This window comes from Hemitrygon akajei, chromosome 3, assembly GCF_048418815.1.
Source record: "Hemitrygon akajei chromosome 3, sHemAka1.3, whole genome shotgun sequence".
Lineage (NCBI taxonomy): Eukaryota > Metazoa > Chordata > Chondrichthyes > Myliobatiformes > Dasyatidae > Hemitrygon > Hemitrygon akajei.
In genome coordinates, this window is record NC_133126.1 from 112,647,913 (window position 1) to 112,660,408 (window position 12,496).

At 44.9% G+C, this 12,496-nt stretch overlaps 1 protein-coding gene across 6 annotated transcripts in view; it reads right to left on the bottom strand.

The window, feature by feature from the left end:
• Positions 1-12,496, bottom strand: part of LOC140725299 (anoctamin-7-like) — a 209,795-nt gene that overhangs the window by 42,450 nt on the left and 154,849 nt on the right. For all 6 annotated transcript variants that reach the window (XR_012098312.1, XM_073040598.1, XM_073040599.1 and 3 more), the window contains 4 exons: positions 11,405-11,503; positions 9,377-9,479; positions 8,797-8,908; positions 1,480-1,534 (listed from right to left, as the gene is read on the bottom strand). Coding sequence is in view for 5 of the 6 variants with exons in the window: in XM_073040598.1 (XP_072896699.1) it covers positions 1,480-1,534; positions 8,797-8,908; positions 9,377-9,479; positions 11,405-11,503 (369 nt within the window). In the remaining variant the exon portion in view is untranslated. The remainder of the gene's footprint in view (positions 1-1,479; positions 1,535-8,796; positions 8,909-9,376; positions 9,480-11,404; positions 11,504-12,496) is intronic.

Consider the following 12,496-nt stretch of genomic DNA (forward strand, 5'->3'; position numbering starts at 1 on the left):
GAGATGCAGGTGAGGGCAGCGTTGATGGTGGAGGAAAGGAAGCCCCTCTCTTTGAAGAAGGAGGACATCTCCTTCATCCTGGAATGAAAAGCCTGATCCTGAGACCAGATGCGGCACAGATGGAGGAATTGAGAGAAGGGGGTTTTTACAAGTAACAGGGTGGAAAGAGGTATAATCTACGTAGCTGTGAGAGATAGTGGGATTATAATAGACATCAGTAGTTAAGCTCGCGTCCAGCACATAATTCTCCATAACTTCTGCCATCTCCAATGGAATCCCACCACCAATCACATCTTTCCCTACCCCACCCCACTTTCTGATCTCTGCAGGGATCCACAGGGGTCCACAACTCTCTTATCCATTTGTCCCTCCCCACTGATATCCCCCGACACTTATCCTTGCAAGCGGAACAACACCTGCCCCTACACCCCCTCCCTCAATACCATTCAGGGCCGCAAACAGTCCTTCCAGGCGAGTCAACACTTCACCTGTGAGTCTGTTTGGGGTCGTCTGTTGTATCAGGTGCTCTCAGTGTGGCCTCCTCTACATCAGTGAGACCTGATATAGATTGGGAGACCTCTTCACCGAGCACCTACCAGAAAAAGAGGGATCTCCCTGTGGTAACCCATTTTAATTCCACTTCCCATTCCCATTCCGACATGTCAGTCCATGGCCTCCCCTACTGTCGCAATGAGGCTACACTCAGGTTGGAGGAACAGCACCTTATATTCCATCTGGGAGGCCTCGATTTTTCAAACTTCTGGTAATGGCCCCCTACTCCTTCACCATTCCCTATCCCCTTTCCCCTCTCTCACCTCATCTCCTTACCTGCCCATCACCGCCCTCTGATGCTCTTCCCCCTTTTCTTTCTTCCATGGCCTTCTGTCCTCTCCTATTAGACTCCCCCTTTCCCAGCCCTGTATCACTTTCACCAGTCAACTTCCCAGCTCTTTACTTCATCCTCACCTGGTTTCACCCATCACCTCGTGTTTCTGTCTGCCCTCCTCCCACCTTCTTACTCTGACTCCTCATCTTTCTTTCTCTAGTCCTGATGAAGGGTTTCGACCTGATAGGTCGACTGCACTCTTTTCCACAGATGTTGCCTGGCCTGTTGAGTTCCTCCAGCATTTGTGTGTGGAGCCTATCATCTGAAGAGAAGCACAAGGACATTTAAGTATCAATGCCTCCCGTCACGATGAAATGGGCATGTTAGGAATGCCAATAGGCTGCTTTGAGACTGCTGTAGTATACAAGTACTTCCGCTTCTTAAGACCTCACTTAAAAATAAAAGGTCTGAGTACGAGTTTTGCCCTACCCTGCCTCCTAATACATCCTCGATCTCACTCTCCACAAAGACCAGGATTGGGGTCTGGCTCAAATAATGCTGACTTCAGTAATGCTTAGCTCACATTTACACTGCTGGCTAAAAATCTGAATGCATCCTGTAATTAACACATTTTGTTATAATCTGATACCCACTGCTTCATTCCTGATTCCAAACAGTGATTCATAGTTTCCAGGATAACCAACAAACCTAAGGAACAGAAAAAATGAAAATAAGTTTAACGATTCAAAAACATGAAGCAAATGCAAACTATCCTGTGAATCAGAGCTTCAGAGAGATCCTGGTACAATGGTACAACGAATGCAGCCTCTGCCTCAGCATGTCAAAGATCAGGGGTCCCACCGACCTCCAGTGCTGTCTCTGTGGAGTTTGCACATTGTGTGTGTTTCTTAACAGTGTTCCACTCCCCCATCTCCCCATATTCCAGAGACGTGCAGGTTGGTACATTATTGTAAGTTGCCCGAAAGTGTGTAGGTGTGTGGTAGAATCTGGGAGAGGTGGGTTAAAGGGAATGTGGGGAGAACAAAAATGGGATTGGTATAGGACTCTCGTAAATGATGGTCGGCATTAACTCAAGGGATAAAGGGCCTGTTTCTGTGCTGCATGACTTGACGACTACAGGGATGAGAAATAAAATTCCTAAGGAACTATTTCGATTTTGCCACCAAGTAGCAAGAAAGAGGAAATAGAGGCAACATTTCAGGTCAATGTCCTTGCACCAGGATACTTATTGCACTCCCAGCTGTTGTCCAGCCCACTGAGTGTCTCCAACAGCCTCAGCTTTCATTTCAGGTTTGCTCCACCTCAGTTTGGTGCTTTTACATTTTGCCACCCCTGCATCCAATGTAAGAAGAGCACTGAATTCTCCATTTCAGGTAACCCGCTGCCCCCCTGTCCCTTTTGTTCTCCATCTGGTCTATACAGGTCTTCTTACACCCAAAGCCTTCTTTCCAACCCTCCCTAGCCAGCTCCCTATCACTTTATTTCTTTCCCTTCCCCCCCCACTGCTCCCAACTGTCTCCCCACCTCCCTCAATTAATTCTAATTTTCCTCCTTTTCCTATCAAATTCCATCTTGTCCAGTCCACTGTTAGCATCACCTCTCACCTCCCAATCTCGGTCAGTGTTTCCACTCTCCTCTCCTCGATCTACCAATCATTTGCCAGCTCCTACCCCACCCCTTCCTCTCCTTTTTATACTGGCTAGCTCCCTCTATCTTTCAGTCCAATTGAAAAGTCTCCACCTGAGACATTGACTGCTCACTTCCCTTCACAAACGCCCCTGAGCTGCTGAGTTGCTCTCGCAGTTTGTGTCTTTTTGCCACTGAATTGTGGCAATCACAAAACTCATTAAGATTTGATTTGCTTGCACAGCAAGTTATTGTGAACCGGATTGCACGACCTAAAGGAATGGGCCAAAGCGGGTTCAATCGTAACCTTCAGAAGACAATGACGATAGAAGAACTAGAGCTACAGAGCCTGAGTAGGGGCTTGGAGTTTACTGCACAGAGTGAACATACAAATAGGATGCTCAGTCTTTTCAGCTTTCTTCACCTCTCAATAAAATCATGGTGGATTTGATAGCCGTAATTATGCATTCCCTTAGCCCCAGCAACTTTTCACCCCATTGCTCATCGTGTAGTGAACTCAGCCCAATACGCCACGAGCACACACCTCTCCACTGCAGGGGGCACTGCCTCTAGAACACAACATCCATCATCAAAACGCCAGGCCATGCCCTCTTTTCACAGCTACCATTGGTCTGGGAGCACAGAAACTGGAACTAGCACACCACCAGGTGTAAGAACTGCTACTCCCCTTTAACCGTTTCCCAAACCAATGGTGCTTGAACTAACTTTGCACTAAAACAAATTTTGTTTTGTTGCTTTGCACTAATTGTGTTCTTCCCTGTAAGGTTCTGTATAGCTTGTTTGTGAATGCTGCTCAGTTGATATTATATGCCTATGATGCTGCGGCAAGTTGTTTTAACACACCTGAGCACAGGTGTAGCTGTGCATATGAGAATAAACCTGCATAAAACTTCTGCTTTAAAACGATTCAGACTCCTTTCCACCACCCCGTGAAGTTTTATGACCATTTGAGAAAAAGTATTTAATCACATCATTTTAAATGGGTGCCTTTTAAATAATGACCCCAGTTCTGGATTCTCCTATAGGTTTCTGTAAATAAAATGGACTGAGGCATTTTATGTTTAACGAAACCCAAAACACATTTTATTGAAATCCAAATCCTACATAGTGAAAGTGCACCAAAATCCCTTTATGTAATAACGTCATCACATCAGACCAGGCCCTTAAAGTGAAACCGCCACTCAGTGCTGTGAGTTATGTACATTTTCCCAATTACGTTACCCTACACAGGCTAGCTCCCCAAGATTCTGTCTTAGAGAGAGAGCCTGTCTGGAGCTCGGATGAGCCACCAGCTCAGGTCCTGTGTTCCATAGGTGGAGGAACCTCAGGCACCCCTGGCTCGTCCAGACATGCGTTGACACACACATGGTCATGGACACGCTCATGGTCATGGACACGCGTCCAGACATGCGTTGACACGCTCATGGTCATGGACACGTGTCCAGACATGCGTTGACATGCTCATGGTCATGTTGTGATGCTGGGGGCATGGCAACAGAATACCCTAAACCTTGGTGGACCGGTTTAAGGCGATGTACCAACAGAGGTGTTAACCTGAACATATTATCTATGATAAAAGACTTTTCTCCGGATTCTAAAACATTGAATGGGCCATTGTAAGGGGGTCTAAGGGCATGTTGTGTGTGTCATGGAGGATGAAAACAAACGAGGTGGAATAACAGGGACCCAAGTTTGCTCTACGCTGTGATGGGAGGAAGGAATAGGTGAAAAGGAATTGAACTTACTAAGGAACACTGTTGAGGGGCCAATCAGGCAGTCATGGCGTTTAAAATGAAATCACTTTGCACTAGTAACGGCTGCCCATACACCATCTCAGCCGCAAACACTTCAGTTTCTCCTTTGGAGAGGTTCTGAGCCCCAGCAGCACCCATGGGAGATGATCATGTCAACACTCATCAGTCAGGAAAGCCCTCAGAGCAGCCTTTAAGGAGCAGTCAAACTGCTTGCATTGGCCATTGGACTGTGGGTGATGCGCAGTGGCGTGATGTCGCCTAACACTGAGGTTATGAGCCATCACAGCCCAGAGGTCTGAAATGAATTGGGGACCGCGGTCAGAGGAAATATCAGATGGAGAGCCAGCCCGAACAACCCAGGTGCTGCTGAACGACCAAGCCACATCTGTAGCCATCATCGATGCTAGAGGGACGACCGCTGGCCACCTGGGGGTACAGTCCACCATGGTAAGGAGGTACGTGAAACCATGGGAGGGGGGAAGAGGATCAACCAGGTTCACATTGACATGGTCAAACCGCTGCTCAAGACCTCAAAAGTTGCCAGTGGTGCCTGACATTAGTTAATTTTTGCCCACTGGCACTCCACACAGGCTGCAGTCCAATCACGCAGGTCCTTTATGAGGCCGTGCCAAGAGAACTTTAGTGCAACCAGTTTCAGTGAGGCTTTCTGGCCCGGGTCAGTAGCTTGATCGGCTACCAGGCTGGCATAGTCAACCCTGATGTGTATGACTTCACCGGTGGCCACAAGAGACAATCACCACGACATTACTTTCCCCTTGAAATTTTGTAAATCCGTTGTGAACTGTGATATGTAGGCCACATGGGGCTGCTGCCGTGCAGAGCAAGTGTCAGATATTTAGGCCATCACGTGCACGAGGGGTTTGTAGTCAACAAATGCTGCGAAATGGTAACCCTCTGGAAGAAAACAAAATGGCGGACAGCCAGCTAGAGACTGGGAAGCTCGCAGTCAAACTGTACTTCCTCTCGGGGGGATGGTGGTGAGCGGCTGCCCTCACGCTTCTGACCAACACCCACAGCATAGTCTGAAATGTCAGTAGTAAAGGCTATGGGTGTGTTGGGGAGCGGGAGTGGGTGGGCCAGTAGGGTCGCGTTAGAAAGAGCTCGTTTGGTATCATCAAATGCCCTGGCAATGTCCACTGCCCGGTCAAGCACTTGATCAGGGGTATTGCCTTTAAGTGCACTATACACGGGTAGCATAAGCTCAGAAGCTCGTGGAATGTGACAGAGACAGAAATTCACCATGCCTAAAAAGGCCTGTAGTTCTTTTAGTGGAGCGGGGCAGAAGGAAACCCATAATAGTGGCTACTTTTGATGGGAACCGTTCAACATCTTCTGCGGAGATGCGATGGTCGAGAACATTAATGGTTGACAACCCAAAATGGCATTTAGCAGGGTTAATAATCAAGTTGTGTTGGATTGAGTGCTGGGGAAGTGTGCAGGGATGGAATATATGTTCGGATTTGGATGCACCGGCAACAAGTGTGTCATCCAGGTAAACAAAAGGAAGATCTAAATCTTTCAATACAGAATCCATCAGCCGTTGGAAAGTCTGTGCTGCATTTTTCAGTCCAAGCAGCATGTTCAGAAATCCAAAGAGGCCCCTCGGGGCTATCACAGCCGTTTTGGGAATGTTCTCCGAGCACACAGGCATCTGATAGCAGTCCCTAACAAGATCCACTTTGGAAAAAGTTAACTTTCCGGCTAAATGTGCTGATAAGTCTTGAATGTGTGGGACTGGTAACGATCCGGGGTGGTGGCCTCATTAAGGCATCGGTATCACATGGGCTGCAACCAGAGCAGTGACTCAGAAAGGCAGCGTCCATTATCAAAGACGCCCATCACCCAGGACATGCCCTCTTCTCATTGCTAACATCAGGAAGGAGGTATAGAAGCCTGAAGGCACACACTCAGTGATTCAGGAACAGCTTCTCCCCCTCTGCCATCCAATTCCTAAATGGACATTGACCTATGAAAACTACCTCACTTTTTTTAATATGTATTATTTCTATTTTGCACTATTTAAACGTTAAATATTTAGTATACATATATACTTACTGTAATTGATTTTACTTTTTTTTCTTTCTATATTATTATGTATGGCATTGAACTGCTGCCGTTAAGTTAACAAATTTCACGACACATGCTGGTGATAATAAACCTGACTCTGAAAAGCCACTATCACACTTGGGGACCAAACGGAGGAGTGAAGCCCAGGGGCTATTCGACCGGCACACTATTCTGAGTCTTTCCTTATTGGAAAACTCAGGCTTTGCAGTTGCCAGCCTTTCTGGGTCCAGTCTACATACACGGGCGTGGACTGGCGGGCCAGTTTTGGTAATATGGTGCTCGACCCCATGATTTGTGACTGTTGTGGAGAATATGGGCTTGATGAGGTCTGGGAACTTGCCCAGCAGTTGAGTAAGCTCAACAGGGAAACAACCCAAAGTCCCTGGCATCCACAAGCCAACAGCTCTTACATTGGGAGCCTCACTGACTGGACTTATTGAGGCAGGGAAAGGAGAAGGAATGATGCACCACTGCCTGGCTGAGTGTGGCCATTTTAACAAGCTCCCTATAGTCCAGCACAGGTGTATTAGTGAGCACTATGCAAATTTGATCAGGCATTTGCTGCATAAGAGTTCTTTAAAAATAAAACAAGGATGGTGATTTCCCAGGAAAGAGGGCATGTTGTCCATTAGCTCTGACAGATTATCATCGCTAATATCGGATGAGGAGAGCAACGGTCCGGCACACTCAGACTCCGATAACCCAAGTGTCTGTACAAGAGGAGTTTTCAGCTATCGGTATTTATCATGTTCAGGCGGGTGTTCAAGCAGACTCTTGGAGCCCTGGAGTTGCTGAGCAACGCTACCACACAGAAATATTTGGTGTTGTTGGTGGTTTCTCACAGGATGAACTAGGCCTCAGCTTGTACGAACCAAGCAACAGCATTTTGCTCTCCCAACTCCAGCAGTTTCAAAGTGACTGTCTTGGCCAACATGTTCAACGTCCAGAATTTCCAGAATCATCCGAGAGCATTGAGGTCACCAATGCAGTTTTCCACAAATAAAACGAACTGAGGCGTTTTATGTTTAACAAAACCCGTAACACATTTTATTGAACTCCTACACCACAAAAATATGCCAAAAACCTTCTACATAATAATGTCATCACGTCAGACTACCCTCTTAAAGTGAAACCTCAACTTATTGATGGTGGTTGTGAAATATGTACATTTCTCCCAATTATGTTACCCTACACTCCCATCAGAGGAAACATCCTCTACACGCATGTGTCAAGATCCTTCAAGATCTTACCAAGAACTCTCTCTATCTTTGAACTTCAGTATATATTGTACGTAGCTGGCCTGTCCAACCTTTCCTTTATGAGCCTTCCAGTTGTTGGTATGAAAGTTAGTGAGGAGGATTCCTTCTGTGGTGTTTCATTCTGTCTTCCAATCTCAAAGTCCTTAGGTCTCTTTTCTCTTATACAGTAAGTCATTCAGTGAAAGTTTCATGAAATCGTTACAGGTCTAAAAGTAAGAGATTTGAATGATGGAATGAGTCCCACTAAATACAAGCATGAATTGGAGTAGACTTTGGTCCAGACGTAATCTGATACATGGAATATACAATGCAGAAATGGGCCAGATTTCCCAAAGGTTCCAGAATTGTTTTTATAGACTGCACAAGCCTCCAGCCAGACCACTGGGCAGTTGATGAAAAGATGGTCTCCAGAGCATGTCTCGAACTTGTTGATGGAAAGGAGGCAGAAGCCTTTAAATAAGACCAAGCTGAAAAGAGCTATAAAATGGGATTTTCCTCAACAGCTTCTTCCTGGCAGGAAAAGACATGATAGGCTGGCTAATCTAGCACTGTGCAGAAAATGATCGTATGATCCTACCCTATTGGCATACCTGTCCATTTGATCCTACCTTCTCTTTAAGCAGATCTAAGTTAAGGCAACTGTTTTTGTTATGAACGTAAGTTGTTGGGTTGTGTTATTGGTCAAGCTTCTTTTAGAGAAGGCCACTTCTCTCTGGTCACATAGCACCCTTTCAACAGGATGAAATGTCTCCTTTGAGAGGACTCTGCTGGGTTCCTCACTGGAAACAGTTACAGAGTGGACAGCACGGAAACAGGCCCTTTGGCTCAACTCAACCATGCAGGCCAAGTAGACTACCTCAGACCGTGCCATTCGCCTGCCTCGTCCCATATCCTGCGAAACTTTTGCTATCCACTTACCAGTATAAGTGTCATTAAATTGTCATAAATGAACCTGCTTCAACTGCTTCCTCTAGCACTTCATCCCATATACATATCACCCTCTGTGTGTAAAAAGTTGCCCCTAAACTTGCTACTTTAAACCTACGTCCTCTAGCTTTGGACTCCCCTGCACTGGATAAGATCACGACCATTCACCTTATCTGTGCCCCTCATTTTTATTCCAGAGAGCTGGCAAGATTTAGAGAGGAATGGCGGGTAAAACATAGTTTTTTTTAACTTTAATGAAGTCAGTTCTACTTACCGGCCCTTGAAGAAAGCAATGTAGATGGGCGAGGAGTAGAAATTGACAAACTGAAAAACAAACACCTTGAAGACAAAGGCATCTTCGTACTTGCTCTGAGTCCTATGCATTTCTGAAACAAATGGAACAGAGAACACACTTATTTCCCTCTCATCATTCCCTCTGAACCTTGACTCAAACTATTCTGTACAAAGCCTTCCTACACCATAGATAGACAAAACAATCCTCTGGCTATCACTGACATCCAACTTGCTCTGCTAGGCTTTCTTTTTCACGGTTGTTGACTTGATTCCATGGAAAATGATTAGCAAAAACCAAAAAGGCTGTCTTTGTGGAACAAAGAAATCAGCAGGAAGCCATATCATCCCCGGAAACTGAATCGGCTAATTCATCAGGAATCTTGTGCTCTAGTTATGACTGTAACATCAGTCAGTTTACACCTGATCCAGAGTGTGGAGTGGAAGTGACCCTGGACAGCAGCTGGGCTTTGTAGCAATGAGATCATCTGACTGAGCCAGGGAATCAATAGTGAGGTTCTTATTGTTATCACGATGAATTGTGTGCATCAAATTAATCTTACCCCATTTGGTTAGGTAATGAGCTAGGTGTGTATATACTCGAGCTAAGAGGAGAATGACAAGCAGGTTGATGATTGATCCAGTTATACTTGCAATCCTTGAGGCCTGGAGAGAAAAGAATACAAGAATACAAATGAAATTTTTCAAAAAGCTGTGAGTATATACTATTTATTATGCTTTTGTTCGACTACAAAGGAATATTTATCTCAAATGGGTCAATTATTTTAAAAAGTAAGTGTGTGTGTGTGTGTGTGTGTGTGTGTGTGTGTGTGTTACACACACTTACACATATATACACACAATGGATTCTAGTTAATTGGGACACATCTGGACCAGTACATTTTGGCTCAACTAAGCAGCTGCCCCAATTAGCCAGTTTCATGGAAATAGTTAAAAAGGTGTAAAAAAAAAGACAAACTGAGTAACAAATTATGACTTTAAATGAAATACAGAATAAATTAGAATGCTACCAATTGTACTACAGCACTATAAAACTGTGTATTAGTTTGTAACAGTTATCGGAGGAATTCAGCGAGTTGCTGTGCTGTTTTGACAGACTATAAATGAACAAAATCAGCACAGACACACCATGCGGATAATAGTCTGCCTTCAAACGATGCTATCGATGATTGTTGATACCTTCAAATTCTTTGTAGCTCTTAAATTGTTAAAGTATTGAAATTGCTTCATTTTCACTACTGGCTATTTCTGACATCTCCAAGCCTGTATGCTTGAACAGCAGTGGGCAGAGCAGTTCTGGATGGTCTTACTGCTCACTTCTCACCGACTATCAGTGACAAAAATCACTGCTTATTGAACACAAGTACATGCAACTGATGCTATTTAAAAATTATTTGCTCTGAGCACATTTGCCATACCAGCAGCCACACAGTGACCACAATAATATGAAATTATTCTGTGTCTTCTCCAAGTGGTCTGGGAACCCCTATTGCTTCCTGGGATTCTGGATCAATGCCCTCACTTCCAATTGACTTTGATCTGTGTCCCTCAGCACAGACCTGGCTCTTGACTCTGACTCCTCTGTAGGCCTATTTCTCTTCCCCTGCTTCAATTGGCCCTCAGCTTTGCCTTCCTCATCCCAAAAAGGCCTGTGGGTCTGGTTCTCTTCTTGCCTGTAATTGGTTTTGCCTTTCCTATGGATTGGTCCTTGGCTCTGCTTGCCACAGAGTCATTGGCCCTTGGCTCCAGTTCTCCACTGCCTCTGATCGACTCTGACCATCTCTTTCCATTATAGTTATGGCCATTTCCCCTACCTGCACTCTAAAAGCCAACCTGGTTTGGGATGAATCTATCAAGACAGTCCAGAGGTTTAATCTGTGCGTTTCTTGCTCAGTTCAGTTTAGCAGCGGAAATTTGTGGTCAATAGGTACTCTTGCCTTTATTCAGAAATTATTGGGTCAAATCCCACAAAGATTGGGGTTTCAGATAAGATAGTAACATACACCCCCTGACTACTCTCTCAGACCAAGTGCCAGTCTCAGCACAGAACTACAGGTTTACTGGGAGATATTTGTCCCATGTCAACATGTGAAACATTATCCGATATCTCATTCACCTTTGTGGGACACTGCAGTGGGCCATGTCCAAGAGTGCTGAACAATCACTTGAATGGTTGTACGGTTATTGGAGTCATCCTGAGAATGATAAGATGCTTATTTGCAGAAAGACAAAGCTCGTTTGTTGTCATTGAGAAACAATCCAGAGTGACTTGGTGGAGCTGCTGCCTCATGGTGTAAGCCCCACCACCAGTGGTGTCTGTGTGGAGCTTGCACGTTCTCCTTGCGATGGCGTGGGTTTCCCTGGGTACTCAGGCTTCTTCCCACATCCCAAAGACGAGCTGGTGGGTTAATTAGCTGCTGTAATTTGCTGCTAGTGCAAGAGGAACCGGGAGGCTCTTGGTGATTATGTGACAGAATAACTCACAAGAAAATGGGACTAATAGAATTTCTCTGCTAGAGCTAGCATGAAGGTGTTGGTCGATTGGCCTCCTTTGGCATGGAAGTACTCACTGTTGCCATGATGATGGTGTTTCCAGACTCGTACATCAGAATACTAACGATAGTCCGGTAGACAATGATGGAAACCAAGAAGATCAGCACCACCATAATCTAAAAGAAAGAAACTCAAAGTTAGTGAATGGTAGCCCAATGACATCTATTCCTTGTTATTGGACACTGCTAATACAGTTTTTAACTATTTGTGGAACTAAAGACTTCCTCTCTTTCTCTCCCAGCTGTCCAGTGGTACGGTACTTACCTCACAGCACTGTACAATGACTTTGAACCAACTGGAAAGGCAATGGGATAGCTAGTTAACCCTGGGAAGGTGGGGGCCTACAACTCCTGAGTGCAGATAGATCATAGGCAGAATCAGAATCCGATTTATTATCACCGATGTATTGTGTTCAACATATCAGTAATATCTGAGGAATATTGTAAATATATTGCTTGATTTACATCAGTCATTATGAGTTATACATAAAAAGTATGTGAATGGCATACATCATTATGTCACCGTGTCACATGAGAGAACCTCACTAAGAGTAAAAACTAAGTAGATACGTTATACCGGCTCCTGTGTTTTTCCTTTGATTAATCTCTGGAGTTACAATTCACAGTACACATGACGTGAATTTTGTTGTTCTGCAGCAGCAATACAAAAATCTATAAATTACAAAAATAGTGTTAAAAAGGGGACAAAACGAGGTAGTGTTCATGGACTGCTCAGAAATCTGATAGTAGAGGGGAAGATGTTGTTCCTAAATCGTTGAGTAACATTTATGTAATTTTTTTTGGATCTGGGTGTCACGGACAAGGCCCATCCCTTACTGCCTGTCACAAGGTGGCTGTGCGCTACCTCTCTGAGGTGTTGCTGTCCTGGTGAAGATACCCCTTCAAAGAAGAAATGGGAATGTATTTCTAGATCAGGATCATGTGCACCTTAGAGATGGTGGGGAGTCGATTCAGCCAATGCCCTTCTCTTTCAAAGCAATAAAGGGTGGTGTCAGAGCAGCCTAGGTGAGCAATACACAGTCACACTACATGGTAGAAGGAATAATTACAGTGGGTGGAGATGAATTGCCAATCAAGTGGGTTGGTCAG